Source organism: Motacilla alba, chromosome 1A, assembly GCF_015832195.1.
Source record: "Motacilla alba alba isolate MOTALB_02 chromosome 1A, Motacilla_alba_V1.0_pri, whole genome shotgun sequence".
NCBI lineage: Eukaryota > Metazoa > Chordata > Aves > Passeriformes > Motacillidae > Motacilla > Motacilla alba.
The window spans coordinates 36,818,742-36,844,776 of NC_052031.1; the positions used below are offsets into that span (position 1 = coordinate 36,818,742).

The window sequence follows — 26,035 nt, forward strand, 5'->3', positions numbered from 1 at the left end:
AAAAAAATGTTGTGCTGGTAATGGTATTTGATAACCACCACCCCTAACAACCTCTTCCCCACTCCAACAAAAACCCTTTTACGCCCAACTGAAAACCCTTTAAAAACAGAACAGAACCCAACAACAAAGAAAATCAAACCCATGGGCTGAGTTTACCCCCCTACAGATAAATCACAGGTGGTACTGTTAATTGGGTTAGAGGCAGGAAGTATACAAATACAGTTAATATTTGAAATAAATTAGGGCAGGTGATCTTTCTTGTTTTACAAGAACCAAGGAGACTTTTTTGCTGTTGAAGATTGTCAGTAAATATCTTAAGGACAATTTGTCAATGTTAGAGTCTTTCTCACTGTTACCTCAACTTTCTTACAATGACAGCTAATTTAATGCTTAATTTTAAGACTGTCTTTGGTTTCTAATGTATCTGCGAGGTGTTTTCTGTGACTTACCTGGTCAATGTTATCTTGGAGAACGAAGTAATCCATTTATTTGTTTCATTGCGTTATTAAGACAACAATTGTGTTTCTGTGGTGATCAGAGGTGGCTATGGATTGCTTTCAGAGAAAATGATCAGGCCTTCAGATGTGTGAAATGCTGAGACTTCATGCTGCCAGTGTCAGTCGCAACCGGCATGGTGGCAGCAAGACCAGCTCAGCTGCCCAAGTCACGGTGACATCCTTTGCAGGAGGTCAGAGGTGGGTACTTCATTTAGTGCTTTTCATGATTAAATAAAGCCTCCTTTCCCACTAGACGGTCAGACTCTCTGGAGGCTGCCACAGGCAGGGTTGCAGTGCCAACAGCCCATCACCCAGCTGATACCGCCAGCAGCCACACTCCCCCTGCGGCCATGCTGGGTTGGTGGGCACTGTCCCCACACAGGGATGTGCTGCAGAAGATGCCCAGCCAAGCCCTGCTGCAGTGGGAAAGCCATAATGCACAAGCACAATTGTTTCCTGGCAGCCTCCAGCTCCACCAGCTGACAAGGCAGGTAGGATCCCCAGGCAGGTTCAGCTCGTGTCACCCCATCAGTAGCAGTGCAGACCCTCAGCTGCCAGAGTCCTTCCCCTGCCTGAGAGCCCTCAAGGTCATGGTAAATGGAAGTTCTTTGGCCAAAGGTAAGTTATTCCTGCCAGGAATGCATTCCTACACAGTGCAAGGGCAGCCAGAGGTGCCAGATGTTTCCCTTACACTCAGTGCAGCAAGCACTGTGCTTGGAAGCAGCTTGGCAGGGGGACTGAGCCTCCCAGTCCTTGCACACCTCAGCCCGAGCCCTCCCCTCACCTGCCTTTTCTGCCTTCAGAGAGGGAGCACACCATATGTTATCCCCTCGTAGCTCATCTCCATTTTAATTAGATTTCCTGTCTTCAGTGAACAATTATTGCTGTAGGGCCATGGCCTTATGATGGCAGTGAGAAAGGCCAAGCAGAAAGTCCTGTGTGGCTCCAGGGTGATGTTCAGATGGATGCCCTATCAAGGAAATGGCTGGGAATATTATTTGGAAGTGGCTCACCCAGGAACCACCACCAGTTGACATGCTCCCCTTCTACTTTTAGGCCCTCAAACCTCTGCCCTCTGACTGGACAAGCAGGGAGATATTGACTCCAGCTTCTGCAGGAGCACTCCCACACCAGGGTGGGGATGGGATGGACATGCTTCCCTCTCAGATGTCTGACAGCCAAGAGGGACCAGGCATCTGCAGCAGGGACAGTTCTAGGACTGGCCAGGATCTGTTCCACCAAATGTGTCTGGACCCCGAAGAACACTGGAGAAAACTCCGCCCTGCTCTCTGCACCTGTCCTGGTACTGCCAGCCCCCCATGTGCCAAGAAAAAAGGGCATGCTGGAAACCTCTAGAGGATCCGGTGAAGAAGGAGCCTGACTCACCACTGCATCTCCAAATAGTCCTAATGGCAGCAATAAAGAGCATGGGGGAAACAGGGCAGCAAAAATAAATAGCTCTACTCTGAAGGAAGTTCTGAACATTTTAGAGCTTGCAGCTGGGCAGCTCTTATGGAAAATATTTTAATACAGGCAACTAAATGTTTTCCCTGGAAGTCTGCACTAAAACTGGATCTCTTGAGTGAGAGGATGCATCCTTTGGGCAGTAATTTGCTGATGCAATTTCAAAAATGTTGAGGTGGATCATGTACAACTTCTCTCAGCATCTCAGTCATTCTAGTTTTTATGCTCTGCATTGTGAGGATGGGCTTGTTCCAAGTTTTGCAGCTCATAACACAGCAGTACTACACTGGCTTCTCAGTGTTGATACAAAGATAAAACCCCACAGCAGAATCACTTCTGCACTAACATGGAAACTTCATTCCAAGAGGTAATCAACCCAGCCTCAACTACTCTGTTTTATCAGGTCACTTCCCTTTGGGAAACCTCTCCCTCTCCATAACAAACATTACAAAGGCGTTTCAAACACAAGTCCATCTTTTTGACAGAAGAATGTGTGATAGGCTTGCCTCTGTCTTTTTGCCATGTGATTATTGATTAGCCATCGGGCAGTCATATATTTGAGTCCTTGCAATACATCTGGAAGAAGCAAGATTTCTTACAGATATGGTAGATGATACCCACAGAGCGTTTTAAGTAACTAAAGGTATTTGTGACTGGGGATGTGAAATGATGATGGTAACTTGGCTGCAATGTTCAAGGGTCACTAAGGATCTGAAGGTCTTTTCCTTGGAGATCGTTGCCTCTCCAGGCTGCTCTTCCATGACTCACTCCCCAAACCAACCTCATTGCCACAGCCAGGAGGAAATGATTCATAAATACTGACCTTTCCCCTTGCCACCCCTGCAAAATGAGGTCTGTGTATAAGCACTCACAGAGCTGGAGCCATGGGAATTACAACTAGATAAACCATCCACTGACGGCAACATCACGCAACCACTTCCTTGCCTGTGCAAATGGTAGAGATGTTTGCTGTGAGCCAGGCACAGGAGAACATAACTGGGGCAAAACAGACAAATTAGGCAAGGAGAAGGTGAGTCAGAACAGGGGAGGTTGAAAAAGAAGGGTCAGAGCTGGATGAAACCCTTCGGTCTCCTCTTTGCAGATTTGTGAAGTCAATGTCTTATAGAAAAATAGTCATACTCAATAAAACTGATATCCTTCATGCCACACCCAGTCTATGGGATTCACAGTGCCAGGTCAGCAGTCATTAAAGAATAATATTTCTTTGTTATTATTTGCAACTTCCTCAGGACACAGGATGCCCAGCCTTGGGTTTGCAGCCTGTCATCAATCTCCTGCACAATCATGAAGTGATGAGGGGCTGGGACCCAAAGCACTCTAAGCTCAAACTCCTGTCTCAGGACTGGGTGCAGCAGATGGGAGGCAAATGCAAAAGGGAAGGATGGATACCTCTTTGTCTCCCTTGTGAACCATACTCATGACCTAGGAGGTCCTCCTTGCTTCTAGGCAGACCTCTCATTGAAACTTCCCAGTTTAAGCATCCCAGAATTTATTTTAGTCCAAATACAAAGACAGGCAAAAGGATCAAGACTTTTAATTCCTTTATCACACCATTGTGGGCTTCAACTCTGTTCAGCAGAGCATTATTCCAGGTCCTGCAGCATTATTCCAGGTCCTACAGCTATCACCAGAAATGCCTAATTAAACTAGTAGGAATGTCACCAGGACCTGGCAAAAGAGATTTGTTCCTTAGTTTTAAGTCCACACTTCTGCCAGGAGTTGCCGCAGAGGAAGACAGTAAATGCAAACTGCTCACTCTCCTTTAGTGAGAGCAGCCTCTAATGATATGGCATCTAGGTACAAGTTGCTCCTCATGTACCAGGTGTAACAGAACCTCCACCTTTGGACACAGTGAGTGTGGACAGAGGGCAAAACAGCCAGTGTGTACCCACAGGGAAAGCTGCAGGCTTTACAGGTGGGACTTCTCTTCAAGTTGAAGCATGAGGGTGTGCTGCAGCACCTAGCTGTGGCCAGCCTGCAGTGGGGTTGGCAGGCAGTCCCCAGTGTGGCAGGCTGCCATGGGCACTGCTGTGCTGGAGTTTGGGGCGGCAGCCCCCCAGCCCTGCCCTGGCTTGCCCCCAGGCAGCCAGCTCCTGACTGCCCCGTTCTACGAGTGACAGCATGAAGGCACAGACTTGTAGCTAGAGTGGGGCATGTGGGACCCTGCAAAGGCAGATTAAGGACCTGCTCCTGCTCCCAGCACCCTGTGATGAATTTGAACTTCCACATTTTTCCCCCCAGCAGTGGCAATGATTTTGCAAAGGAAGCAGCAGCTGTGAATCCACCCCAAGTGTGGGGTGCACAGGGTGCTGGCTGCCCAGGAGCAGGCAGCTGCCTGGCAGAGTATCCTCAGGCAGCCATATGGGTGGGACAGTGCCACCTCCTGCACCCCCCTGTGCTGCTTTCCTCGCAGGCTGCGTGGGACAGCGTGTCAGGACTTGCAGGCAGACTCAGCGATAGCATAAATACAACTCTGGTTGCAAGGGCTGGCTCAGAGGCAGGATGAGCAACAGAGAAGAAGACAGCTCAGTAATTATTTATGCTGTACAGAGAAAGGAATTATTAGGCAGCTGTTGGCAAGCAGGCAGAGGTACCAAGATAAGCCAGGCTTCGTGGTTTAAGAGTTCTGGGGAACCAGTGACCAAGAGCAGCACTTCAGCCTCTTGGTGCCATGTAGACCCATCTCTGCCAGTATGACACAGGTTTACCTTCCTCTCTGATGTTCTCGAAGCACGTTCTCAACTGCAGCACCCTGCAGAGAAATGTAAGTAAAGAGAAAGATAGCAACCTTTCATCATTATTGAACAATACCTATTTTGATGCCACTGACAAATGTTGAATTCCCAGGGACAATTAGGAAGCTGGAACTGTGTTGAAATGGCTGCTGAAGACTTTGACCCAGGCCAGTTGTCCCTTCAAGGGTGCACAATTGGGTACCATGTGGCAGTGAAGCTCTTCATTATCTAAACAAGCACTGGAGCTTCTTCTGGGACAAACAGGACTCATTTCTCAGAAATCATCTTAACAGAGGGTGAATACTCAAATATCTGGTACCTTTCCCTTTGGATGCCTATATGTCCTCCCAATACCTGAGTAGCTAAAGCAAACTAAAACAATTGCAACTGATTTTTTTTTAAAGTCTTTTCATATAAAATATAAATTTAATAGGATCCCATGCTTCCTATTTTGATCTCAGAATTCCTAAAGAGGCAAGTCCTTCAGTGAAGTCAGTGACATTCTGTCACAGATTTCAGCAGCACCATAATTACACCTCTGGAGCTTTATTCTTTATTTTCCTGAATCACCATTCACTTTAGCTGTTCTAAATTTTTGGAACATTTTATTCACTGCTGTTATTATGGCAAAGGTGGCTGCACCAGAAACATGTTCACCATGGGTGGAAGGGATCTCCACGGGTGGTGCCCACCTGAGGAAAGCCCGGTCTGGTCTCCACTAAATCTTCCACCAGCGTGTTTTGAAGTCTCTTTGAGAGACTCCCTCAGAAATGGGCACTATCTGATTACGAGGCCAGGGAGGGGCAGGGAGAGGCCTCGGTGTCCCGTATCCTCAAGACCTTTCATGGAGCCGCTGTGTTTGAGGTCACTGTTTCTTAAGCCATTTCACTAATGTGTCGCTCCCACCAAAGGCCCGAGGCTCTCCCTGTGCCCCTGGGTAATGCTCAGGCTGAAGGGCAAATGTTAAAGTATGGAGTGTCCTTCCCCCTGGGCCAGCCTGAGATCAAATTGCCAAGGAGGCCAAGCTGTAAATCAGAGGAAGGAGGGTGAGTTATCCCCCCTCCACCATCCACTTTCCATCAACATGCCAGCAACAAACCCATCCTCTGCAGATTAGCCTTGCAGGGTGCCAGGAGACCAGAGAGGAGGAATCCTGATGTGTCTATCAGGGACTCACCTCCTCTGCGGGCAGCTGGGATCTGGCACCTGCTGTGAGCCCTCTGTGCTCCATCACGCCCACGAGCGACCCTGGGGGTGCAGGAATTTCCACTCCTGTGCACGCCTCCATGCACACTGAAATACAGGGGTTAATTTTTCCAGCAGAGTAGACCCAAGAGCTTTGAAATCATCCAATATGAAAAATTCAAACATTTCCTGTGTCCTAAGCTACAAGACGTAGAAATATGACAGGTTGTCAAGGGTGGGCAGTTACTGAGCATCTCTGGCTGCTGAATAGACTAATTTTTCCTCATTCCTAGCACCACACTCGCACATGTTCTGTGAACATGAAGAAACTGAACACCCTGAGTAGGTTGTGTGCAAACCTGGGGGCTGGAGATCTCTTTGAAGCTGCTGACAAACTTAAGAACTAAGGTTTCTTGGAGAAGGAAGGTGAAGTATACAAAAACTGAGCTTTCCTCTTCAAATAGCCACAAAAGGATGTAAAGGGGTGGAGAAAAAGAGACAGCGTCTATAAAAGCTGAGGATTTTATGGGTTGAGAGTGGGCAGCAATTAATATAGCTCACTGCAGTTCTGAGCTATTTAGCCCACTGGCATTGTAGCATCTATAGCAACACAGCTAAATAGACCAGCAGTAGTAAATTTAAGATACAGCTTTCCAGTGTCATGTAGTCAACATCTGGGAGCTGAAAACAGCTGTATCCTGGTATGCCTCATGAGTAGCCCTAAATCTGGGCTAACCCTGCCAGCTCCAGAGATTGCTGTGCTATCAGAAGTAAGACACCTGCATAAGAATCATACTAAACAAGACCTGGCTTGCATTGCATCACAAACTGGGAATTCTGTGTCATAAAAGCATTTTTCTTTTCCAAGTGGTGCATACAAACCTTGCCACCCTGACCTCTCCCAGGCTACAGGTTAGTGAGGAACTGGATTTTACAGCATCTCTGTGAGCTCTGGGCTAAAGAAAGGCCACACACAGAGTATTGGAAGACCCGTTAAGAGTATCACATAAATACCCTGTGCTTTTAGACCATTCCTGCCTTTCAGTGCACCGTAACTCTTGCCTGCAGCCGAAGGGCAGTGGTGAAGGCAGCAAAGGCAAAGCAGCTTTCACCTTAATCAATCACATGTGGAAAGCAACGTTGGCAGCTGCGAGAGGGGGAGCACCATCCCATCTCCTTAATGTCTGTGAATGCTTTTCAGTGACTGCAACAAAGGTGTGGTGATGAAAAGACCTTCCTGAAGGACACTGGTGCAGCAGTGCTACTGTAGGGCTTTGCCTACCAAGTACCCCTGGGCCAGTTCGGTGCAGACTGTGACAGCTGAATTAAGAGCAAGCTCCAGCTATGCCAGAATTTCATTTTACAAGGGCAAATCTAATGGAGGAGGCTGCACACAGACTGAGCAGAGGACGTAGCTGTGGCTGCTCCAGGGCTGCCATAGCTTTAGGAGACACTAGCCTGAGCAGTAAGGTGCACAGGGTGGGTGGGGGAGCAGTTGCTGTCACCGCAGGTCCCACTAAACACTGCACGTTCAACTCAGAGATGAGGAAAGGAAAAAAGAAGGCTGAAGAAAGAGGAAGCGTATCCAGAGCTGAGCAAAAGTAAATTACTGCTCCCAAATTCAGCTTGATTTAAGGTTTCAACTTTGAGTGAAAAAAATTGTTAAGTGAATATTCTGAAAATTAACCATTAAATCCGCTTAGATTCAGTTAAATTAAAACATTAGGAAATTAAAGTCAGCAAAATGATCTCTGTAGCCATGACAGATTTGAAAATACATATAATCTTTATTTTTATGCAAGCTTTGCATTGTGTTAGATCTCTGCCATTGCCCAGACAAAAATGAAATATTACCATTAAGGTTACCTGCATAAGCATTCACCCTTTTGCACCTTTTCAGCAGCAATAGAGATTGCTGAGGATTTTCTACTGTCAGGAAAATTGACCAAGTTATTTAGAATTTCCTTTGAGAAGAAAATACACTTTGGTAGATGGCTCTGTGGCTGAAACCAACAGAATTAGGGAAAAACTAGGAAGACCCCAACCCTGCAAGGGAAGGTGCCACCAAGTATGGATGCTACAGTCCCACCCCTGGGATGACTAGCACCCAGCCCACTGGGCTAGGGGACCTCTGTCCTCAAGGAATGTTTGCCTTGCACCTTCAACTCAGAGTACCAACTTCCCCCAGCCCAATTCAAGATATATCACTGCAGCTGTTTCTGAGCTTATTAGCAGCAGAACTGCAGGGTTAAAGGCTCTGCAGAGCCCTGTGAAGCCTTCAAACCTCATCTAGCTGCTCATTGCAGTGTTAGAGCTCACAGAGCCCTGGTGAGGAATGGCAGCACTGGTGAAGCTGCCAGCAAGCCAGTGGCATGGCACAGCCCAGGGGGCTAGTGAGTGCCTTCAATGTCATTAATGACAAAGCTTGTTTTGTGGGTCAGGAGCCTTAGTAGCGAGTGTGGCCCAGGAAGACTTCTCTGATCAGATGTACCTAGCAGAAGGACAGAGGTGAGTCCAGAGCCCACCCATCTGGCTGCCCCAAGTTGCTCTGGGAGGCAGCTCCTGTCTGGGGAGTCCCTCCTCAGCCTCCCTCCCAGATGACTAAGGATGACGGCGAGGGTGGCAGGCAGCTGATTGCCCCATGGCTGCAGTTTCACAACTCTAGCCATCTGTGGGCCAGGACTGCAAGCTTCTTAAGCCCTCAGGAAAACACAAAGGAACACTTTCCAAATTGCTTGGGAGTGACTGTAGCAGCTTCCCTCGGGCAGCAGAAGCTGAGTGCTCCTTTGCAGCTGCTGCTCTCCACTGCCTGGGCTCAATCTTCAGCACAGGAACAGGCCCACCTGTCATCCTCTGCATTTATGCAAGCTACAATTTTCTTTTAACCAGGAGGGGGGTGGAAGGGGGAAATGGCTAATTGTTCATAATTATCATTGTGTTAACGGTGTCTTACTGCCATCTCAGCCATCAGATACCCCTCTCTCTTTGCACCCAACAACTGAGCTTGTGCCTGCAGAATTGCTTTGTGTTCTGCAGATGCATAGGTCTGACTCTCCCTCTGACCAGAAAGAGGTCATCTGACCATCCCTCTCCATCTTCCTCAGATGTGGAAGGACAGGCAGTTTATTTTAGAGGCCCAACCCCCACCCCCAAAACAGCAGCCTTTTCCCAGGCCAGCTGGGTGCCCTGGTGAGGAATGCTGACAATCTGTCGTCCTGGAGCAGAGCTGTCAGCATTACTTCCCTACTGCTGAGCCCTCAGTCAACACTCACATAAAGGATAAGTATGCAGCCCGCTGCCTTGTGACAAGAGCTGTGACTTTGTTTAGGAGCCAAGCACTAGGAAAGAGTACCAGGGAAACGTGGCTTAGTGGAACAGGAAATATTAACAATCTGTGATAAAAATGAAAAAAGCAGCCAGTAGACATTTAACTCAGCTGGAGGCACAGCTCTGTGACTGGCTGCGAGTAGCAGCAGCCTCCGAGAAAAACAATAAAGAATAGCTTTTCAGTTCAAGTCTGACTTTTAAAAGAACAGTAATTTTTCATGTGTTCATCTGCATACAAGAAAAGCCCCTAAGCAAAGTCATCTGCATATTGCAGTAGCTGCTGGCACTGGAAAAGACATGGAGCTTTCAGGTCCACAGATGGTTGAAGGAGCTGTAGTGAAAGCCCACAAAGATACACTCACACAGCCCCATCACACTCCAGCAGCAAGTTAGGATGAGTGGGTTGGCTACTACAGCTTTGTCCCCCAGTCAGTTTTGGGTTTTCCTGCTAGAAAAACAAAATTGGGATAAGTGTCTCTGACTAAAAGGATTTCTCTCAAAGCACCTTCTTTCTGAATGAAACGGTTAAATGACAGCAGAAGAGTAGAGAATTTTTTCTCCCCCCCCTTATTTTCTTTTGTGTGTTTTAGTCAAAGCAGGTATCAGGCTGGAAAAGCTGCGTTAACACTGGATTCATATCTACAGAGTCCTTTCAAGTTGTTATGGGGTTGATAACCTCTCTTTGTCCTTGTAATCCACAGTAAATAGAGGAGCTTAATCGCTCAGGAAATAGGGAACAACTCATAGATCCCTTCGCTCCTAGTACACTGTTTGCACAATGCCTAGTGCTGGGAATAGCCAGAAGCTGATTTAATAATCTGAAGTCATCCAAGACACTGCTAAAGTGAAGCCCAAGTGTTTTTGCCTTGCTCTTGTCTCCAGGGAGCAAGCAACTGCAACATGATGAATCTTTATGCTGGAACTTAAATGGCAAGGCAGGCACTCATTTAGGTCTCCATCCAAGGAGCCGTGGCACTGGCAGGGGGGTTGGACCACCATGAGCAGGTGATTGTAAGGAAGGTCTCTACCAAGCACAGAAAATGGAGCAGGCACTGCTGTGAGAAGCAGCACTTCTCACACAGGGACAGGGACCTGGCTATGGATGGAACACTGCTCTCTGGCTCCCAAGGCATGACCTTGGGCAGGCAGCATGGGGCTCTCCGGTCCCGAGTTTCCTCTTCTCCAAAGCAGAGATATGATATACAAGTGGGCTGAGAGCTTTGCAGAGAGGTGCTATCGCTGGTACAGAGAATTATCATCCCAGGCCCAGGTCCAAAGCACACAGCAACATGGAGAGCTATTCCCTCAAAGGACCCTGTAACCCAAGCACAGGCCGTATGTGCTCTCTGAGCTGCGGGCTCTACTGCTATACTTTTACTTTTGTAAATGACAGTAGGTGCAAAAGGTCCTAAAGGCTGAGCCTCAAAACCCAACAAAAATGACCAATAATGAGATAATCTCCTCCTAGATGGTATGCGACCCAGCTCTTGAGCCTCCTGCAAGTTACAATCGAAGCCATATGTACAGTCACAAATATCAGAAATATTTACAAAACACAGACAAGATCTTAAAAACAAAAGCAGTGATTTCTTCATCTCACTGGAAGCCTTACAAAACATGGGGAAAATTGTCTCAATTGAAATATTCTGCTGACCACAGAGGGCTGTATGCTTCATTGTAATGGTTAGTCATTCTATACATATTTTCTGGTTCAGTTAATCTACTACGGCTGCTCACAAAGTATCGCAAGGTAAAGATTAGGAAGCAGGGTCATTAGAAATTTCCTTTATGCAAAATCCACTGTGGTCATAGCACAATAGAACACAAAAGGTAAATCAAACCCCCATTTGAACAATCATTTCCCCTGCACTGGTGGCTGGCATAGCCAGAGACATCTAGGAGAAGACCAGGAAAGGCTGCAGGAGTGGCTTATTCAAATTTCCCATGATGAGCCTGTACTGGGATACATATCTCTACTTTGATGTTTTTCTAAAAGCCTAAAAAAAACCCCAAAAAACAAACAAACAAAAACCCAAAAAGCAAGCACTTCAGCACAGAAACCTCACCCCTGGCTTTTTCTACAAGTCTCCTAAGGAAAATTTGTAGGTGCTGCAATCCAACCAGGATGTTGAGGCAGAGCATGAGCTTCATGCAGACACCAGCTGGCAGTACAGCCTCACTTCCAGGGCTTCATATAGGAGCTGATGTCCCTTTCCTTGTAAATTCAGGGTGTACCATTCGGCTAAGACTCCACAAGTAATTGAGCCTCATGCTGAGGTCCCACGCAGCTCCCAGCTCCTTTGGGTGCCAAGACACTTTGACAATGTTCAGCTCTTAGCAGGCCCAAAGGCACATCTGCTCATCTTCAGCACAGAAGGCACAAAGCAACACTGTGAGAAGTGTGTACCAGGGTCCTTACCTTACACATCAAAAATCCCACACTGGGAAGACAGAAAAAAACATAACAAATACCTATGGTACTGTTCATAACTTTTTTTTTTTTTTTTTAATGCTTATTTCAAATTTCTAAAAGACTTAAGCTGAAAGTCTTTATGGTGGTTGATTTCATTTAAAAAAATATGGATAGGTGTGGAAAGTAATTTGGCACTTTCTAAAAAGGACTGAGATGTTCCTGATAAAAACAAGCACTCAGAGAAGTAAAGGCTTTCATTGAATTCTGGTTTGGGTTCAATTACAAAGAAAATTGTTCTGTTTCAGCTGTGCTGTGAATTCAGTGAAATTGCATTCTGGTCTAGATTTCATCTGGGGGAAGGGGGACACACACACATTTAGATTGGTCTTCTTTTGTATTTTGTTTTGCTCAGAAAGCATAGGCAATTATTTCATCTTCTGTTTCCTCTCCCCATCATTTAATTGGGAAATATGAAAGTGTTACCCTCATCACACACCATCAATACTGACACAGATCATGGGCAAAGGTCTTGCTTCTGGGGTTTCATTCCTGGGGTGTCTAAATCAAAAGAGAAGCGGCCACCATTTGTGAAAAAGGCCAACATCTGTCCCAGTCTGGAAAAATTCTCGTTGATTTCAATGAACTTTGAATCAGATCTAGATTTTGTCTCTGTATCCCACATTGCATTTCAGATGAGAGAAAATTTAAGAGAAAACACTAATGAGACAACATTCCCTGTTAGGAAAATAATAGTCTATTTTCCAGGACCATTTCATATGGACCATAAACACATAAGCAGTATTATTTCACATCCTCTTAATCAAAAGTTAAAGCAGAGGAGCAAGTATTGATGTACTTTTGTGAAGATATCACCATTGGTGCTGGAGCAGAAACAACCACAAATTATAAAACTCTTGTTCTACTGTATTTATGTCCTTACAAAGATACTTACCACTGCTATTAAAAGCTTATAAGGGATACCTCCAATAGCTGTAAGGAACAGTGGGTCCTTGAATAGATAATAAATTTAGAGATGCTTAACTGACTTTTCAAAGCTGCTGAGCACCAGCACTTGTGAGAGATCAGATATTTAAGCCATAATTTGCATATCAATATTAAGTTCAAATGCCTATATTTTGGGGTCTTTGCAATTGAAAAGAAAACTTGTACTTGTTACAATAAAAGCCTTCTTATGGAAGAGGTTACTGACATCTCCCCAGTGAAGGCAAACAACCCCAACATGTCTAGGTCAATGCACACTGAGTCCCTGAAAGTAATACACCTTCAGCAGATGCTCGAAAATGAGGACCTGCTGCAATTCAAATACATATCAGGGGAGTCAAAGATATCTGAGCAGCTGCAGCACTACAGAGAGCCCAAAGCAGCACATTTTTCTTGTTATACCTCATTTCTTTTCCCATGAAGCTAGAAAACAACAGGTCAGTTTATGCCAGATGGTGGAAGTGGTTTTTTCTGGATTAATTTCAGGTTACTTGAAATTCAATCATAGTGTTTAAGATCTATGAAAAAGAGAAACAAGGCACATTTAATGCTAGAGTTTAGACTCCTAATGTCACACAGAGCAAGGCATTTACAGGTAACAGTGATGAGCCTGAATCCTGTGCCCCAAAGACCTGCTGTACTTGAACTGTGACACTGAGTGTTACAGAAATTGGCTACACTTGGTGTGGGTGCTCACACATCACACACTGCAAGAAGCAAAACAGAACACTCTGAGTCTCATCATGGTGCTATATATATATAAAGATTAATTGGAGCATCTGAGTGGGTCTTCAGAGAGGTACCTACCCAGGTTCAAAGTGTTCCTCTTAGGCTCTTAGATTGAGCTTAAGACATTGGAAAAGCTTAGACCAGGCTTTAAGCATCACAAATAGCCCACCAAACAACCATTCTTCCAACATATTGAGAGCTCTTTCAATAGATACCTCTTTATTTGAAATGGAATGTATCTTGAAAAATATGAAAAATAAATCACATCTCTCAGAAATCATTTATGAGTCATATTTACACACTTTTTTTTGATGACACTGGTATTTCTGCTCACAAGAGGATATACTAGAAAACATTTCGTACATCACTGCAGCTATAATTCAGAAGCTGGCATTTGAATATCATGAACCTTAAAAAAGAGGAATTACTTCAGGATGTCACAGAAACAACATCCAATTGATCTTCCTTTTCCCCCAGTTCCTAAATTGTCTTGGTCACCACAGCTTGGATTTTCTTGCTAAATCTGCCCCTTGATAACTTTTTTTTTTTTAATTACAACAAGTAATTTTGACCTTTTCATGAACACTGTCCCCATTTTTGCTATCTATACCAAGCATTTGCCTGTGTGTGTTTTACCAGCATTTTTGTTTATTCTGTAATGAATTTACGTCAGCCATGTGCTGTCAGATTTCTTTTCAGTTTTTTTTTTAAGAGGAAGGACAACTTAATTTATTTACCTGCAAAGCTCCAATAAGATGGAACTTGATGTGCTGAACCTATTTTCATAGCCATTGCTACAACAATGCAGTAACAGACAGTATTAAATCCAGATGTTCAAATGAAGACTATGCAGTAATAGAGGGGTAAGATGAAAAAAAAAAAAACGAGAAGTACCTCTTTTAACATCAAACAATTGCTTGGTCTAAAATTACTATCAGTCAAGAAAAAACAACAACAACAAAAAAAAAAAAAAACAAAAACAAACAAACAAAAAACAAAACAAAACAAAAAAACCCCAAAAAACCCCAAAACACAAAAACCAAAAAAACCCCACCAAAACAACAAAACAAAAAAAACCCCAAAGCCCTAAAAACCCCACATGCCATGGAATTCAGAGCGTGAGAAAGTTGTCAGACTGTCCCCATCAGACAATTTAGCCTTATTTATACTGTCAGGGCATGAGCCACAAGGTCCAACTGTCCCCAGGGGACCCCAGCCAATTTGTTCCCATTCAGTTTCCAGGAGACAGTTTGGAGACATGAGGAAAAAGCTGGATCCTTACACCCATCCCACCCACACAGGCTGGAGGTATCAAGGTAGATTTTGTGATTTGACCACCTCTCACACTAGGAGGCTGGCTGACACCAAAGTTTTTAAACAGGTAACACAGCAGGCAATGACAAGCAACAAAAGTTTGTTGAACTACATCAGTCCAAAAGGTATTCAGATCATCCTTCACACCAACTTAAAACAAGAAACATAAAAGTGGGGTTTTGACCTTGAACCAATGAAAAAGAATAGCAAATTTGAAATGAATGTAGTTTCCTCATACCTTCATGGTAATTTTCTCACAAAAATGATCATCTTTAGCTTTCAAAGTACAACTACTTCCAGAAGAACAGTACAATTTCAACTTTAGACTACATCCATAGACTTTTGTGGCATATAGAGGCTTGCATCCACTGTGGACAAAAATAACTGCCTCTTTCAGGGAAATACATGTGTCTCTGATCAAATAGTAATTAATTCTCATCAGTTACATTTATCCTTCAGTAGGCTAAAATGTATTTTAGTAGGTGAGATCAGCAATACATCTGTATACCTGAAAAGGTAGATTAGTTTCTCAGTAAACTGTAGTTAATCACTCTAAAGAGAGGAGCCAAATTACAAATTACGGCCTATTTTGTGAGTCTTTGACTAGCTCATTAGAGAATCCCCTTGCACCTCTAACATCCAAGCGTTAGCAGAAGGATAATGGCAGATGTACAGAGACATGGAAATTGAGTATTATGATTGCCAAGCCAGCGAACCTAATCCTAGAAGATGCGGGGCACCTTCGGTTTTAATTAATCACCAAATAACGACTTTGTTAGGGCAGCTGTAATCCACCACCCCAAGTTCACCACGCAGCCTTGTCGAGGACCAGGCCGAAAAGAAGCGCTCAAGAGTAACTGCAGAGGATTGTCAGGGCTTTGATTCTGCACCATAACATGCTTTACTTGCCCAGATCTGTGACCTGACACCTGGAGGAATGAACAAAGACGAGGGCTAACACAGACCTCAACTCACTCCTTACAGGACCGAACTTAATCTTAAGAGTGCGGAGGAAGGGACCAAGGTACACCGTAGTGAGTTCTAAAATCTCCCTTTGAGTATCACTTCAGCTTTTTTGCTTTAAACGCCTACAGAAATAAGCCTGCACCAAGAATTAATGTAAGGCTCTTGCTGTCAAGTTACACCTCATTTACACAAAAAGCCTTGGATGTGTAGCTTTAAAAGATTTTGTTTATATTAATGTAAATTGTAAAGCGGCCAAAAGCCATTTTCCTCACCACATTAGCTAAAATAAATATCTCCATGGCTTTGACATTTTACCTTGGACCAGAGATAACGGGCCACAATGCTCTGTCCCACTTGCAGCCTCCCCGTTTCATTTAAACCCGAGAAGCTGGGCGGTAGCAGCACCCAAGCTGAAGCCAGCCGTCGTCAGAAGGGCCCTATCCTAGAAAGCTCACTGCCCATGCCCCACTCCCTCCTCTGCACTGGGCAAGCAGCTCCGACCCGCTCCCGCCAGCATCGGCAGCCCGACTCCCACTGACTTTTAAGAGGCAGAGAAACACACACCAGCTGTGCAATTAGCCCTTTGTTTTCCAACTTCATGGCTTCATCAACGTTTTCAGAGGCAAGATGGCACGCCTCTCTCAACATCTGACAGTGCTAAACACCAAAATTAATCTAGTTCATCTCAGCTAGAGAGCAACTTTCAGCTTATAAAAACTGTGACCAAAATAATCCATTTGCACGCTAAAACATACATAAAATTTTAAACTACAGACTGCTTTAATGCAAGACATTAAAAAACCGCCATGAAAATGCAACACAGGTTGAGAGTCCAGATCACTCGAAAACTGAGCGTGCAGAGGGAGCCCTGAACTTGGATGCTAAGAAATGTTCATGAACACTTCCCAGCTCTGGCCCACCAGCCTAGGAGCAAGCACACCACATAGATAGATGGAATCCAACTCAGATTCCTGTATCTCAAAAGAAGTTAGTCAGATTCCTTCCGCTCATACACTAAACAAATTGGTTTAAATCCCAGAATGACAAGCAACATTGCTTTTTTAAATAGCCAAGCATGAATAACTTCTTATCATCTTCCACCACATTTAATATTAAAAAAAAAATCAATTAAGCCCCAGACTATAAGTGTTGTTCTCCTTAGAGAAAATAGGTTTCATATGCAGTATGGGTTTCAGCCAAATTTTGAAACACACATCACATTTTCCATGCTGGTGGAATATAGTGTATTTTGGGTAAAAAAAGAATAACTTTTTTTGTCAAATTGCACACAGTCAAAGCACCCAGAACTTCTCCATTCTTTCAGGGAGTTAACATGCATATTGGTTTTTTCCTTTACTTTTTTGATACTGCCTACATTCAAAAATGTCTTGCAAATAAGCCTTAAAAAAAACAAAAAGGAAAACAAAACCAAAAGAAAACAACCCTAATAAATAAAATAAAATACATTAAAATAAAGTTACAGTACATCATGTCTCCTAGAAGTCCCATCGCACCAAAGGATCCTTTCCAAGGTTCATAAATAATGGATTTGAAATGCTTCTCGGCACCGAGGGCGGCAGAGCAGCAGCAGCAGCTGGCTGAGGTTCGGGCTCTTGAGCCGCTTCTCTCCGGTCTACCTGCACCTCTGGCGTTCGCCCACTTTCTGAGCCCCTGGAGCAGGTCCGCCACGAACGCGCTCTGTCCCTCTTCTCGGAAGCGCTCCGTGAGCGTAACCTGCAGTGAGACAGAGAGCACAGCGGGCAGCGGGCAGGCGGAGAGGCGGCGGCCGGGCCGGCAGCCCGCGGGTGCCGGTGCGGCGGGCGCGGGGCCGGGTCCGTACCTGCGCTAGGCGGAGTTGGAGGCGCCGCGGAGCCGCGACCCGTGGGGCGCCGCCAGGTGCTGCTGCTTCTGCCGGGTGGAGCGCACGGCCAGGATGGCCTGGCGGTTCTTGTACTGCACCATCTGCAGCGTGATCGCCGCGTTCCAGCCCTGCTCCTGCGCGCACCGAAAGTCGATCTCCTTGCCCTCGGCCATCACCACCGTGAAGTACACGTACTTGCCCTTCCGCTCCACGCAGTCCACCGTCTTCATGTTGGAGAAGTGAAGCTCCTTGATCTTGGCTGCCGGCTCGGCCGGCGGCGCCGGCTGTTGCGGCTGCTGCGGCGGCGGGGGGTGCTTGGGGGGAATGAGGAGCAGCCCCTCCTCGGTGAGGATACAGCGCTTCTTCTTCCAGAGCTGCAGCAGCCCGTCGCTCCTCTTCTCCAGCATGCCCTCCTTCACCACCTTACAGCCGCTCTCCAGCATCCTTCTGGAAGGGTTAGACGGCCTCCGCCCGCAGGGGCTGGGCTCGGGGTGCAGGCGGCACCAGCCGAGCACTCTCCGCCGGGCGCCGGCTCCGAGGCGGAGGGCCGGGAGCGCCCCGGCCCGCAGGAAGCGGAGCGGCTGCCGCCCGTGCCGCGGCGTGGCGAGCGGCGGGCGCTGCCGGTGCGGGCGGACGGGGTTGTCGGCGGGCTTTTCCCTCCCCTCCCGCTTTTGAATGCGCCTCTCCCACCCCAGAGTGACACCCAGCGGAAACAGCGGCTCCTCCCGCCCGCCGGCCGCGGGGAAGCCCAGCGCGGCGAGGGGAGCGGAGCCGGAGGCGCGGCGGGGCCGCCCGCCGGGCGGGGCGGGGGCTGCGCTCCCCGGCGGCAGCGAGCCCGGCCCGGCTCCCCGCCCCTCGCCCGCGGCTACGGCACAGCACGGCTGCGGAGAGAAGCGGTTCCCCGCCGCAGTTAGCCAGCGCTAGACTAACACAGAGAGATTACCAGGACTCGGCAAATGCCCGAAAACGCTCCTTTGCCTTCCTCGGGGTGTTCCCGCACTATTTAGCTGAAATAGTAGTAGTTCCTCAGCCTGCCTCCTTGGGCAAGAGCAGTAAAGGGCCCTCTTCTGCATGTTTTCGATTCAAGCCCAGTAAGAGTGCCAGTTTCCAGCGGAACCCCTGATATTTAAGCGATCATCGCTCCACTAAACAAAAGAAAGCCTGAAAGAACCGGTACAAGAGCTTGATTCCTACTCTGGCCTGGGGAGAAGCAGCTTCAACTGCATACATAAATCTTTACTTTCTGCAGCAGTATGAATAATGTCTAAAGAAAGACATCTGTACCACTGCCCTAAGGAAACAGCAGGACCTCAGTACATGGAAATTGCAAAAGCAGACTAGGGGGGAAAAAAACCAAATAAAACCAAACTGGCAAGCAGCTAGGAGCGTTTTTATCACTCTGCTTTGTTGCCACACATTTGCTTATTGTTTGGATTATCCCCCGAGGTTAGCTTTTGAATAAATTTGAGTAGAAAAGTAAAGTGACCTAAGGTTAATATGAAACTATTTCATTCTTAATCCTCTGATGTATTAGATGTAAATCAAAATCCCATATAGCTGAATTTGGCTGACAAAGCCAGTGTAAACTGAATGCTAGAAGTTTCATACTATGTCTGAGAGCACTGTTTTTAAACATACATTTATCATGGCCATTAAAAAACTCTCCTCACATCAATCTTGGCAGCTAGGAAGCAGATCATGCTGCAGCATGTGCTGTGTTCTAACAGATTAGAGAAAAAAAAGCAAGAATGATGATAGCTTCAATGGAGTTTATCTCTGATAACATTTTAAAAAGGATTTCCTCTTATAATCTTTTCCTCTTGAAATTCAAAGGTAATTTTGATAAATTGCTGCGGGGTAAACAATTTAAGGCAATAAAAGCAATTAAAATTTAGCTGGTTTACCCTTTTTGTGGTAACTGGAAAACACTCAGTAACAAACACAACTTGACTAGCCATAAATTAGAGGGAAAAGGAAATCAATATCCTAAACCATCCATTTATATAAAGAATATTCCCTTCTCCTTAGAGCTGAACGGATAGACTGTAAGATACAGGTCATTCTCACAACCATTTTATGCCTATTTTAACAGAGGCACACACTAATTTTCAAAAGATCTGAACACCATTCACCAATTGCCTCCATCAGCAGTTTACTGCCATTTGAACCTAAATTTCCTTGCACAAATATCTGTATCTCCAGCTGACTGTGCAAACACAAAGTGTCTCAAAAACAGCTTGAGCAAGGTAAGAGAATTCCTGCCTTTCCACCTGTGTTTTGCACCTATTTCTTTGTTCCTGATGAGGTCTCTGCTCATGTGACACACAATTTTGAAACTCTCCTACTAAAGCAAACTGGTTAAAATGCATTCACCTATATAGAGCAGCTTGATAAAATACTGAGTTTACGTAAGGCAGAGGACACTAGTCTAAACCTACAGAAGACCAATTTCTAACAATTCACCTCTTCAATTTTAGTTGCTCCTCCACTGCTGTAAGCAAACAGCCATTTGATTCCAGGTAAATGCACTAACCAGTAGTGAGGAAACTCGCATTAGATTTGAGAGTGTAACATGTTACACTGCAACAGCATTCAAAAAACTCTCCCCCCTACCCCACAACACTGCACTGTAACACTTAAGGACATTAACACACAACCTGTATCTGTATAATTTAAGGTGAGCTTTTTTTCTTGTTCTCAGGACTGACAGTAAACTGCAATTAATCATATGAAAAAACGGAGACTAGTGTGGAGGGCCAAAAATTTTCATCAAACGTACAGGAGAAAGAGACTAAATTCATTCTACTTCACCTTTCCATGACAAAGCACTGAATGCCAGATTTTGAACCCAACTCCAAACACTGATGGACGTACTCTAATATACAGACTCACAGCACTCTTTATTCCTGGTGAAATTCACCTAAGCATATAGTCAGAAGTAAACACACAAAACATCCATATAAATTTGTACTCTATAAGCCAACAAATATTAACAGCCATTTAAAACACACTATGTTTGACCAAAAAAATCCAGATCAGTCCAAAGCTACAAAACTAGTGCAAGATGAAATACTGACAGTTTCATGATAAAAGAACAAAATATTGTGCAGAATTTGCTAGTAAAGGATAACAAACTTTGTTTTCCTAGATGCAAGTCACAACTGAACTTCTGCAAATGTTTCTTACATTACTACTTTGAGAAACCACATTCAACAGTTAGGCACACTACAATATCACACTGAGATTTTACTTTACTTTTCTTGAAATACATATTTAAACCACTGCATTTATATAAAATGCTTCACATCTGCTACCATTATTGAAGTTTCAGTAAATACTAGGCAGGTTCTGCAGCCATTCCAGAAATAGCTGATGTGAAGATGCCTCCTACCGTCAAACTTGAAATACTACAGTCTGAAGATGTGACCTTGGGTGCAGACTTTTCCTGTCAGCAACTCCATCTCACAGATACCTGTATATATCCCTCAGTAAACGAAGCATAAATGAAACATTTACCATAACTAACAACCACACTGCCCCAGGCCTCAGCATTCCCTAAAACTCCTGGCAGTACCAAATAAATAAACTGTAGGCAATTCACCAGCTATTGGCATAGCAGCTTCTCCAGCCTGGCTTTTTCAAAGTCCTTTGCACTTCCAAGGCAGTGGTTTTCCAAAAATATTCCAACTTTAGCTCACACGTTGTAAAGAAAAAATAGGCTGTAAAGGAGCTTTTAACGTTCTCAGATTTGACCACTACAGTCAAACATGCTATGAGTTCAGAACAGTTCCTCCACTACAGGGCAAATGTAAATCTGAGCAATTACTTGCCAACACTTGAGCACACAGAAGCAAAGCTCGTAACAGCAAGTTCAGGACTCAAGCCCCTCCTGCAGCAGCACAGCCAACTTGTGTTGACAATTCACAGGCTTTAGTCAGACACCTGCGAACACAAGAGCCCTTCTGCCACAGCCTTTGAAACCTTGTGTGCCTGTCCCTGGTAAACACAGGCACAGAAAAATATGGAATAAATAGCTTATCTGTGCTTGGTGTACCCTGTCTTGTCTGCTTTACTCACTGATTTTCCTACAAAAGCTGAGACACAGGCCACATGTGGGACACTACCAGACCTGAGCAAAGGTCTGACAAGAGGATTTTAAGAGCAATGAGACAAATGCCATATGGACAAACTTCTACCTCCTCTTGTTAGTGTATAGAAGTAAGACTTTATTATTTTCAGTGGATAATTTATGCTCAATTTAGGCAAGCATTACCAATTAAAAGTAAATTATTTCAACATCCTCTTGACATCTTGTGGGGAACCTCAAACAGGTTACTGAGCAGCTATTAAGAAATGAAAATGGAGATGTGGTTGCAACAACTTCTCCGACTTGTAAAAGTCTTGGATTAGAGAAGACCAAATCTGTACAGAATAAAGGAGAAAGCGCCATAGAGTTGAGTCTACCTATGCCAACATCCATGTGGCTCCAGACCCAACCTAGCAGACCATCAAGGCTGTTCATGCTTTTATTATCAGGCTGTCCCTTTAGTACTGAGGGGTATAGCATTTTGCTTCCTTAAACTGCTGAGAGTATCACAGCACAATCCTCTGCCCAACAGAAGGCATTTGATAAATAACTGCTGCATCAACACCTTTGGAAATAGGAAACCTTTAGCAGAAAGGTTAATAATTCATCTGCATGTAAGTTTCCAATCAATTTCCAAATCAGATTGACAACAATGGGCCCTGAAACACAGGAAAAATTTTTGAGTACCAGCTTTAAGATGAACACATTAATTCTTTCCACTTTTCTATGTTCTGCTGGCTTTTTCCACTTAAAAGCAAAACATGTCAGAATTACAGTATCAGCTATTAGTTTCAGGAACATCAATTTCAATAACCCAGAAGAGAATCTAAGCTTATGAAGCTAGGAGACACTGGAAAGTAGTGTTGCTATGCCCAGTGTTCAAATAATCCAAGGTAACACTTCTAACTGCACCTGTTCCAAAACGTAAAACTTTGGAACGCTAAGGTTAAATCTGGGCTCCTTTATTTCAGGGTGCTGTAATTCTTTTTTTTTTTTTTTAAACTTGAACAAAGTTGTATCAGACAGGCAAACTCTTCAGTTCTAATCTAATCTGGATTGCTAAAAGCAATAATGAAAGAATTGCAAAGAAGCCTCCCTCTCCATCAAGCACAAGCCCCGAAAACCCTCCCTTTCATCCAAAGTCTCACTTAATTCTCCTCTTTCCTCACCAACCCCCCACTTTTCCCCCCAAAATAATGCTCCCTTCAATACAGCAAACAAAACTGGATAGAAGACACTACTTACACATGTGTTAAATTATGGTGCATTTCTGCAACTGCTGCCAAAGACAGCGGTTTCTATTTCAATGACACAATTTCCCAGCCAAAACCTGTTAACAAGGTAACTTACCCCCCTCAAATATTAAAGGAGGAGATTCTCTACACCTGGTATAAATGAAAAGTGAAAAGAATGAGTCACAACACTCCAATCAATGTTGAAAGTTTAATGTTCCTGCTACATACTGCCTTTCAGAACTGCTAAACAAGAGTGTCATTAATAACAAAACTACAGTAAGCACCAGAACAGTTTTAATTTAACCAATGCCATAAGAACTGGCACATCACTTATATTCTTCTTTTTGCTGCAGTCTGGAGAGCACAAGAACTGCTGATTTAGAACTAGCATGTCAGTATGGAGAGACGCTTACCAAAATCTGTCAATAGGATGTATTCATGACCCTGGATCTTGCAGGCTGCAGGTGTGCATCTAACAACTCCCCTTTTCAAACATCGTATCCCATTGTATGTTATGAAGGTGTTAAATGAGAAAGTAATCAAAGAGCAAGCCAAATTTGTTAAGTAGTGAATTTTGAAACTTAAAAGTTTTAAGTTTATTTTCTTCTAAAAATACAATTGCCAGATGTTGTTAGCAAAAATGGGCTAGATCTAAGTAAGGACTTCAGAGACTTCCCATATCCAGACGTATGAACCCCAAAGCCTCATCTTAATGGCTTCTCAAACTCAGAACATACTATCACGGTTTGGTCTCTACATGTCTTCAAGTTTAGACTTAATCTTGGGAGATGTTTAGAGAAGAGACCATGTGAAACCCAAACACCTGGCAGGGTCAGGGATAAAGGATAAGCATAAGCATATTCTGATACCACAAAAAACACAACTACATCTACTTAAACACATAGCTACTGAGAGTGTTTGTTAACTTTTCATAACTGTTTTTTCTATGCTATGATCTGTTACCTAAAAAAAACCCAAGATCACAGCTTCAACAGTCCCGCTTTACATACAGCTATAGTTAACAAGCCCCTTCTCCCAAATCCAAAGATACCTGGAGAGGAGACAGATGAAGCCTGACAGGGATTCTGAAATGAAGCAGTGTGGTATTTAGGCCTTCAAGGAATTAAAAAGAAAAATCAATAACAAAACTAAAACAGTTTAGTCAGAGGACACTAGACCCACATCTTCTTGAGGGGGGCTGAGGATTTAGAAGGGCACTTGGGATAAGTTTCATTCTGTATTACTTACCCTCCAGGCAAGAGACATGCTACAGAAACTCTTCCATCAGCCCTATCCTCACGTGGTCATTGCCTCCTCCTTGGCCTGCTCTTTAAAACCTTTATGGCTAAGTGTGTAAGTGGCACAAAAAACAGTAGCTACTGCAGAAATAGATCTATTTCCAACACTACAAGGACTCTTCCATCCCTGAAAAAGCTATCTACTTGTTTAGAAGATCAGAAAATATATATAGTTGTGTGAAGGACAAGACAGCATGGAGTATAGTAGCATACTACTGACTGCAAAAACTCAGAATATATCAGTTCATAGCCTCTTTCAGCTCAGTATGTTTAAATTTACATCTCATCAAGCACCTCCACTGCTAGGCTAGAGGCAAGGTAAGAACGAGACGAGAAACATCTTCTAAGCCCATGTGTTTAAACTGACAAAAATATCCAATATGGACAAAGTATGAACCAGAGTGTGCAAACACAAGCACAGTGAACAGAACATTAGGTGAAGAAAGCAGAATTTCTTTGGGTTTGTTTCCTCATAGATGCTTGATACAATGAGGACAAACTAGAATACAGCCATGTGTTGGCAGCACTCCCTTCGGCTGTAGGGCATGCTATGCTCAGGACCACCTAGTTCCATCTACACAGACTGAAAATCCAAGGCACTTCACTCCAGATTTCATACCAATAGGCAATGCCTTAGAGTCAGGCACAGCAATACCGAAGTCCTTTATCAGATCTAGCCCCACTTCTAAGAACTTGTCTTCTCTAAAATGGCAGTGTGGACCAATCACTGAAACATTGAGCTCAGATTCACAAGTATCACACTGCAAGTGCAAAGTATGGATCAAACTTTCCAAACTATTGTATTTGTTTTTCAAATGCTATATACTTTTCCGCAATTATCAGCTTTTGTTTCTAGTAAAACATGAACTGCAGCATGTAAGATATGCATTACCAGTTTACACATGCAGATACACAAGTAATAAAACAAAACTAGCTTCTGAAAATACTAGGTTTTATTCACACCCCTGTGGTAAACAATAACCTTAATATGATGACTAGGTTTCTTTTGTAGATCACTATGTCACATAAAATACAAAACCCATAGCATAAACAAGCTGACAGTTATGAATGTTTAATGTGGTCTCGTCAGGAAATTAAACAAGTTATACTAGTCTTCTCAAGTAGTCAAATTCAAAATGCATCATCATCTCCGAGTTAGTACAAGTCACTGCCATTTCTATAACAAAGTAATGAAGGCACAGCTAGTGCAAGCAGACTTAAACCCGTTCAGACTACTGGGCTGAAAAAATACTTTGGTTGGTTCTTCAGGAGAGAGTTTTCTCTAAACAAATATTGGTCTCAATTAACAGTTCTGATCATCTTCACAGCTGCAGTCTAATAGCTACATGACAAAGACTTCACAAGAACCAAACTATGTAGCAATGAATTAACATTCATGCTTTAGGGCATTTACTGCATTCTACATATTGGCAGAAAATTATACTGTTAAAATGCTAGGTAGATTGAACCTACATTTTAAACTGGTTCTTAAGTGTTCGATTTATTTTTTTAACAAATTGGTTACTTAATTCTACCAAGATACAAAACATAAGGCTGTAAGTAACTAATAGTTGTGTTTAGGCTATTACAGTGCAGGTAATCCTCAAGGCCACAGACACACTGCTTCACTGCTGCTTGCATTCTGCTGGGTTCTGATCCTTCTGTTGAGAAAAAAGGAAATACAGTTTACAGAAACAGTATTTAAGAAGAACTATCAATATTGCTAAGCATGCTTTCTCAAGCTGCAATATTCTTTCAAAGTTCTTCCATCTTTTCCCTTGCATTAATTGTCTAGCATTAGCAACACTACTCTCTTTGGATGCAGCAATATCCACACTGCTTCTCTTTTGGCTTTGTTGGCATATCAGGATATAATCCAGAATAGAAAGCTGTTCAGAACT

The 26,035-nt window shown here is 44.1% G+C and overlaps 2 protein-coding genes across 3 annotated transcripts in view; both read right to left on the minus strand.

Moving 5' to 3' along the window:
- Positions 1-13,573: 13,573 nt before the first annotated feature.
- On the minus strand, positions 13,574-18,097 carry PHLDA1 (pleckstrin homology like domain family A member 1). The gene has a single exon (XM_038153798.1). It carries the CDS (start codon positions 17,955-17,957, stop codon positions 17,499-17,501), a length of 459 nt encoding a protein of 152 aa, XP_038009726.1. The 5' UTR covers positions 17,958-18,097; the 3' UTR covers positions 13,574-17,498.
- A 4,933-nt stretch (positions 18,098-23,030) lies between these two features.
- NAP1L1 (nucleosome assembly protein 1 like 1) overlaps positions 23,031-26,035 on the minus strand; it is a 28,782-nt gene continuing 25,777 nt past the window's right edge. For both annotated transcript variants that reach the window (XM_038153796.1, XM_038153795.1), the window contains one exon: positions 23,031-25,795. In XM_038153796.1, the coding sequence (XP_038009724.1) occupies positions 25,760-25,795 (36 nt within the window). In that variant the 3' untranslated portion in view covers positions 23,031-25,759. The remainder of the gene's footprint in view (positions 25,796-26,035) is intronic.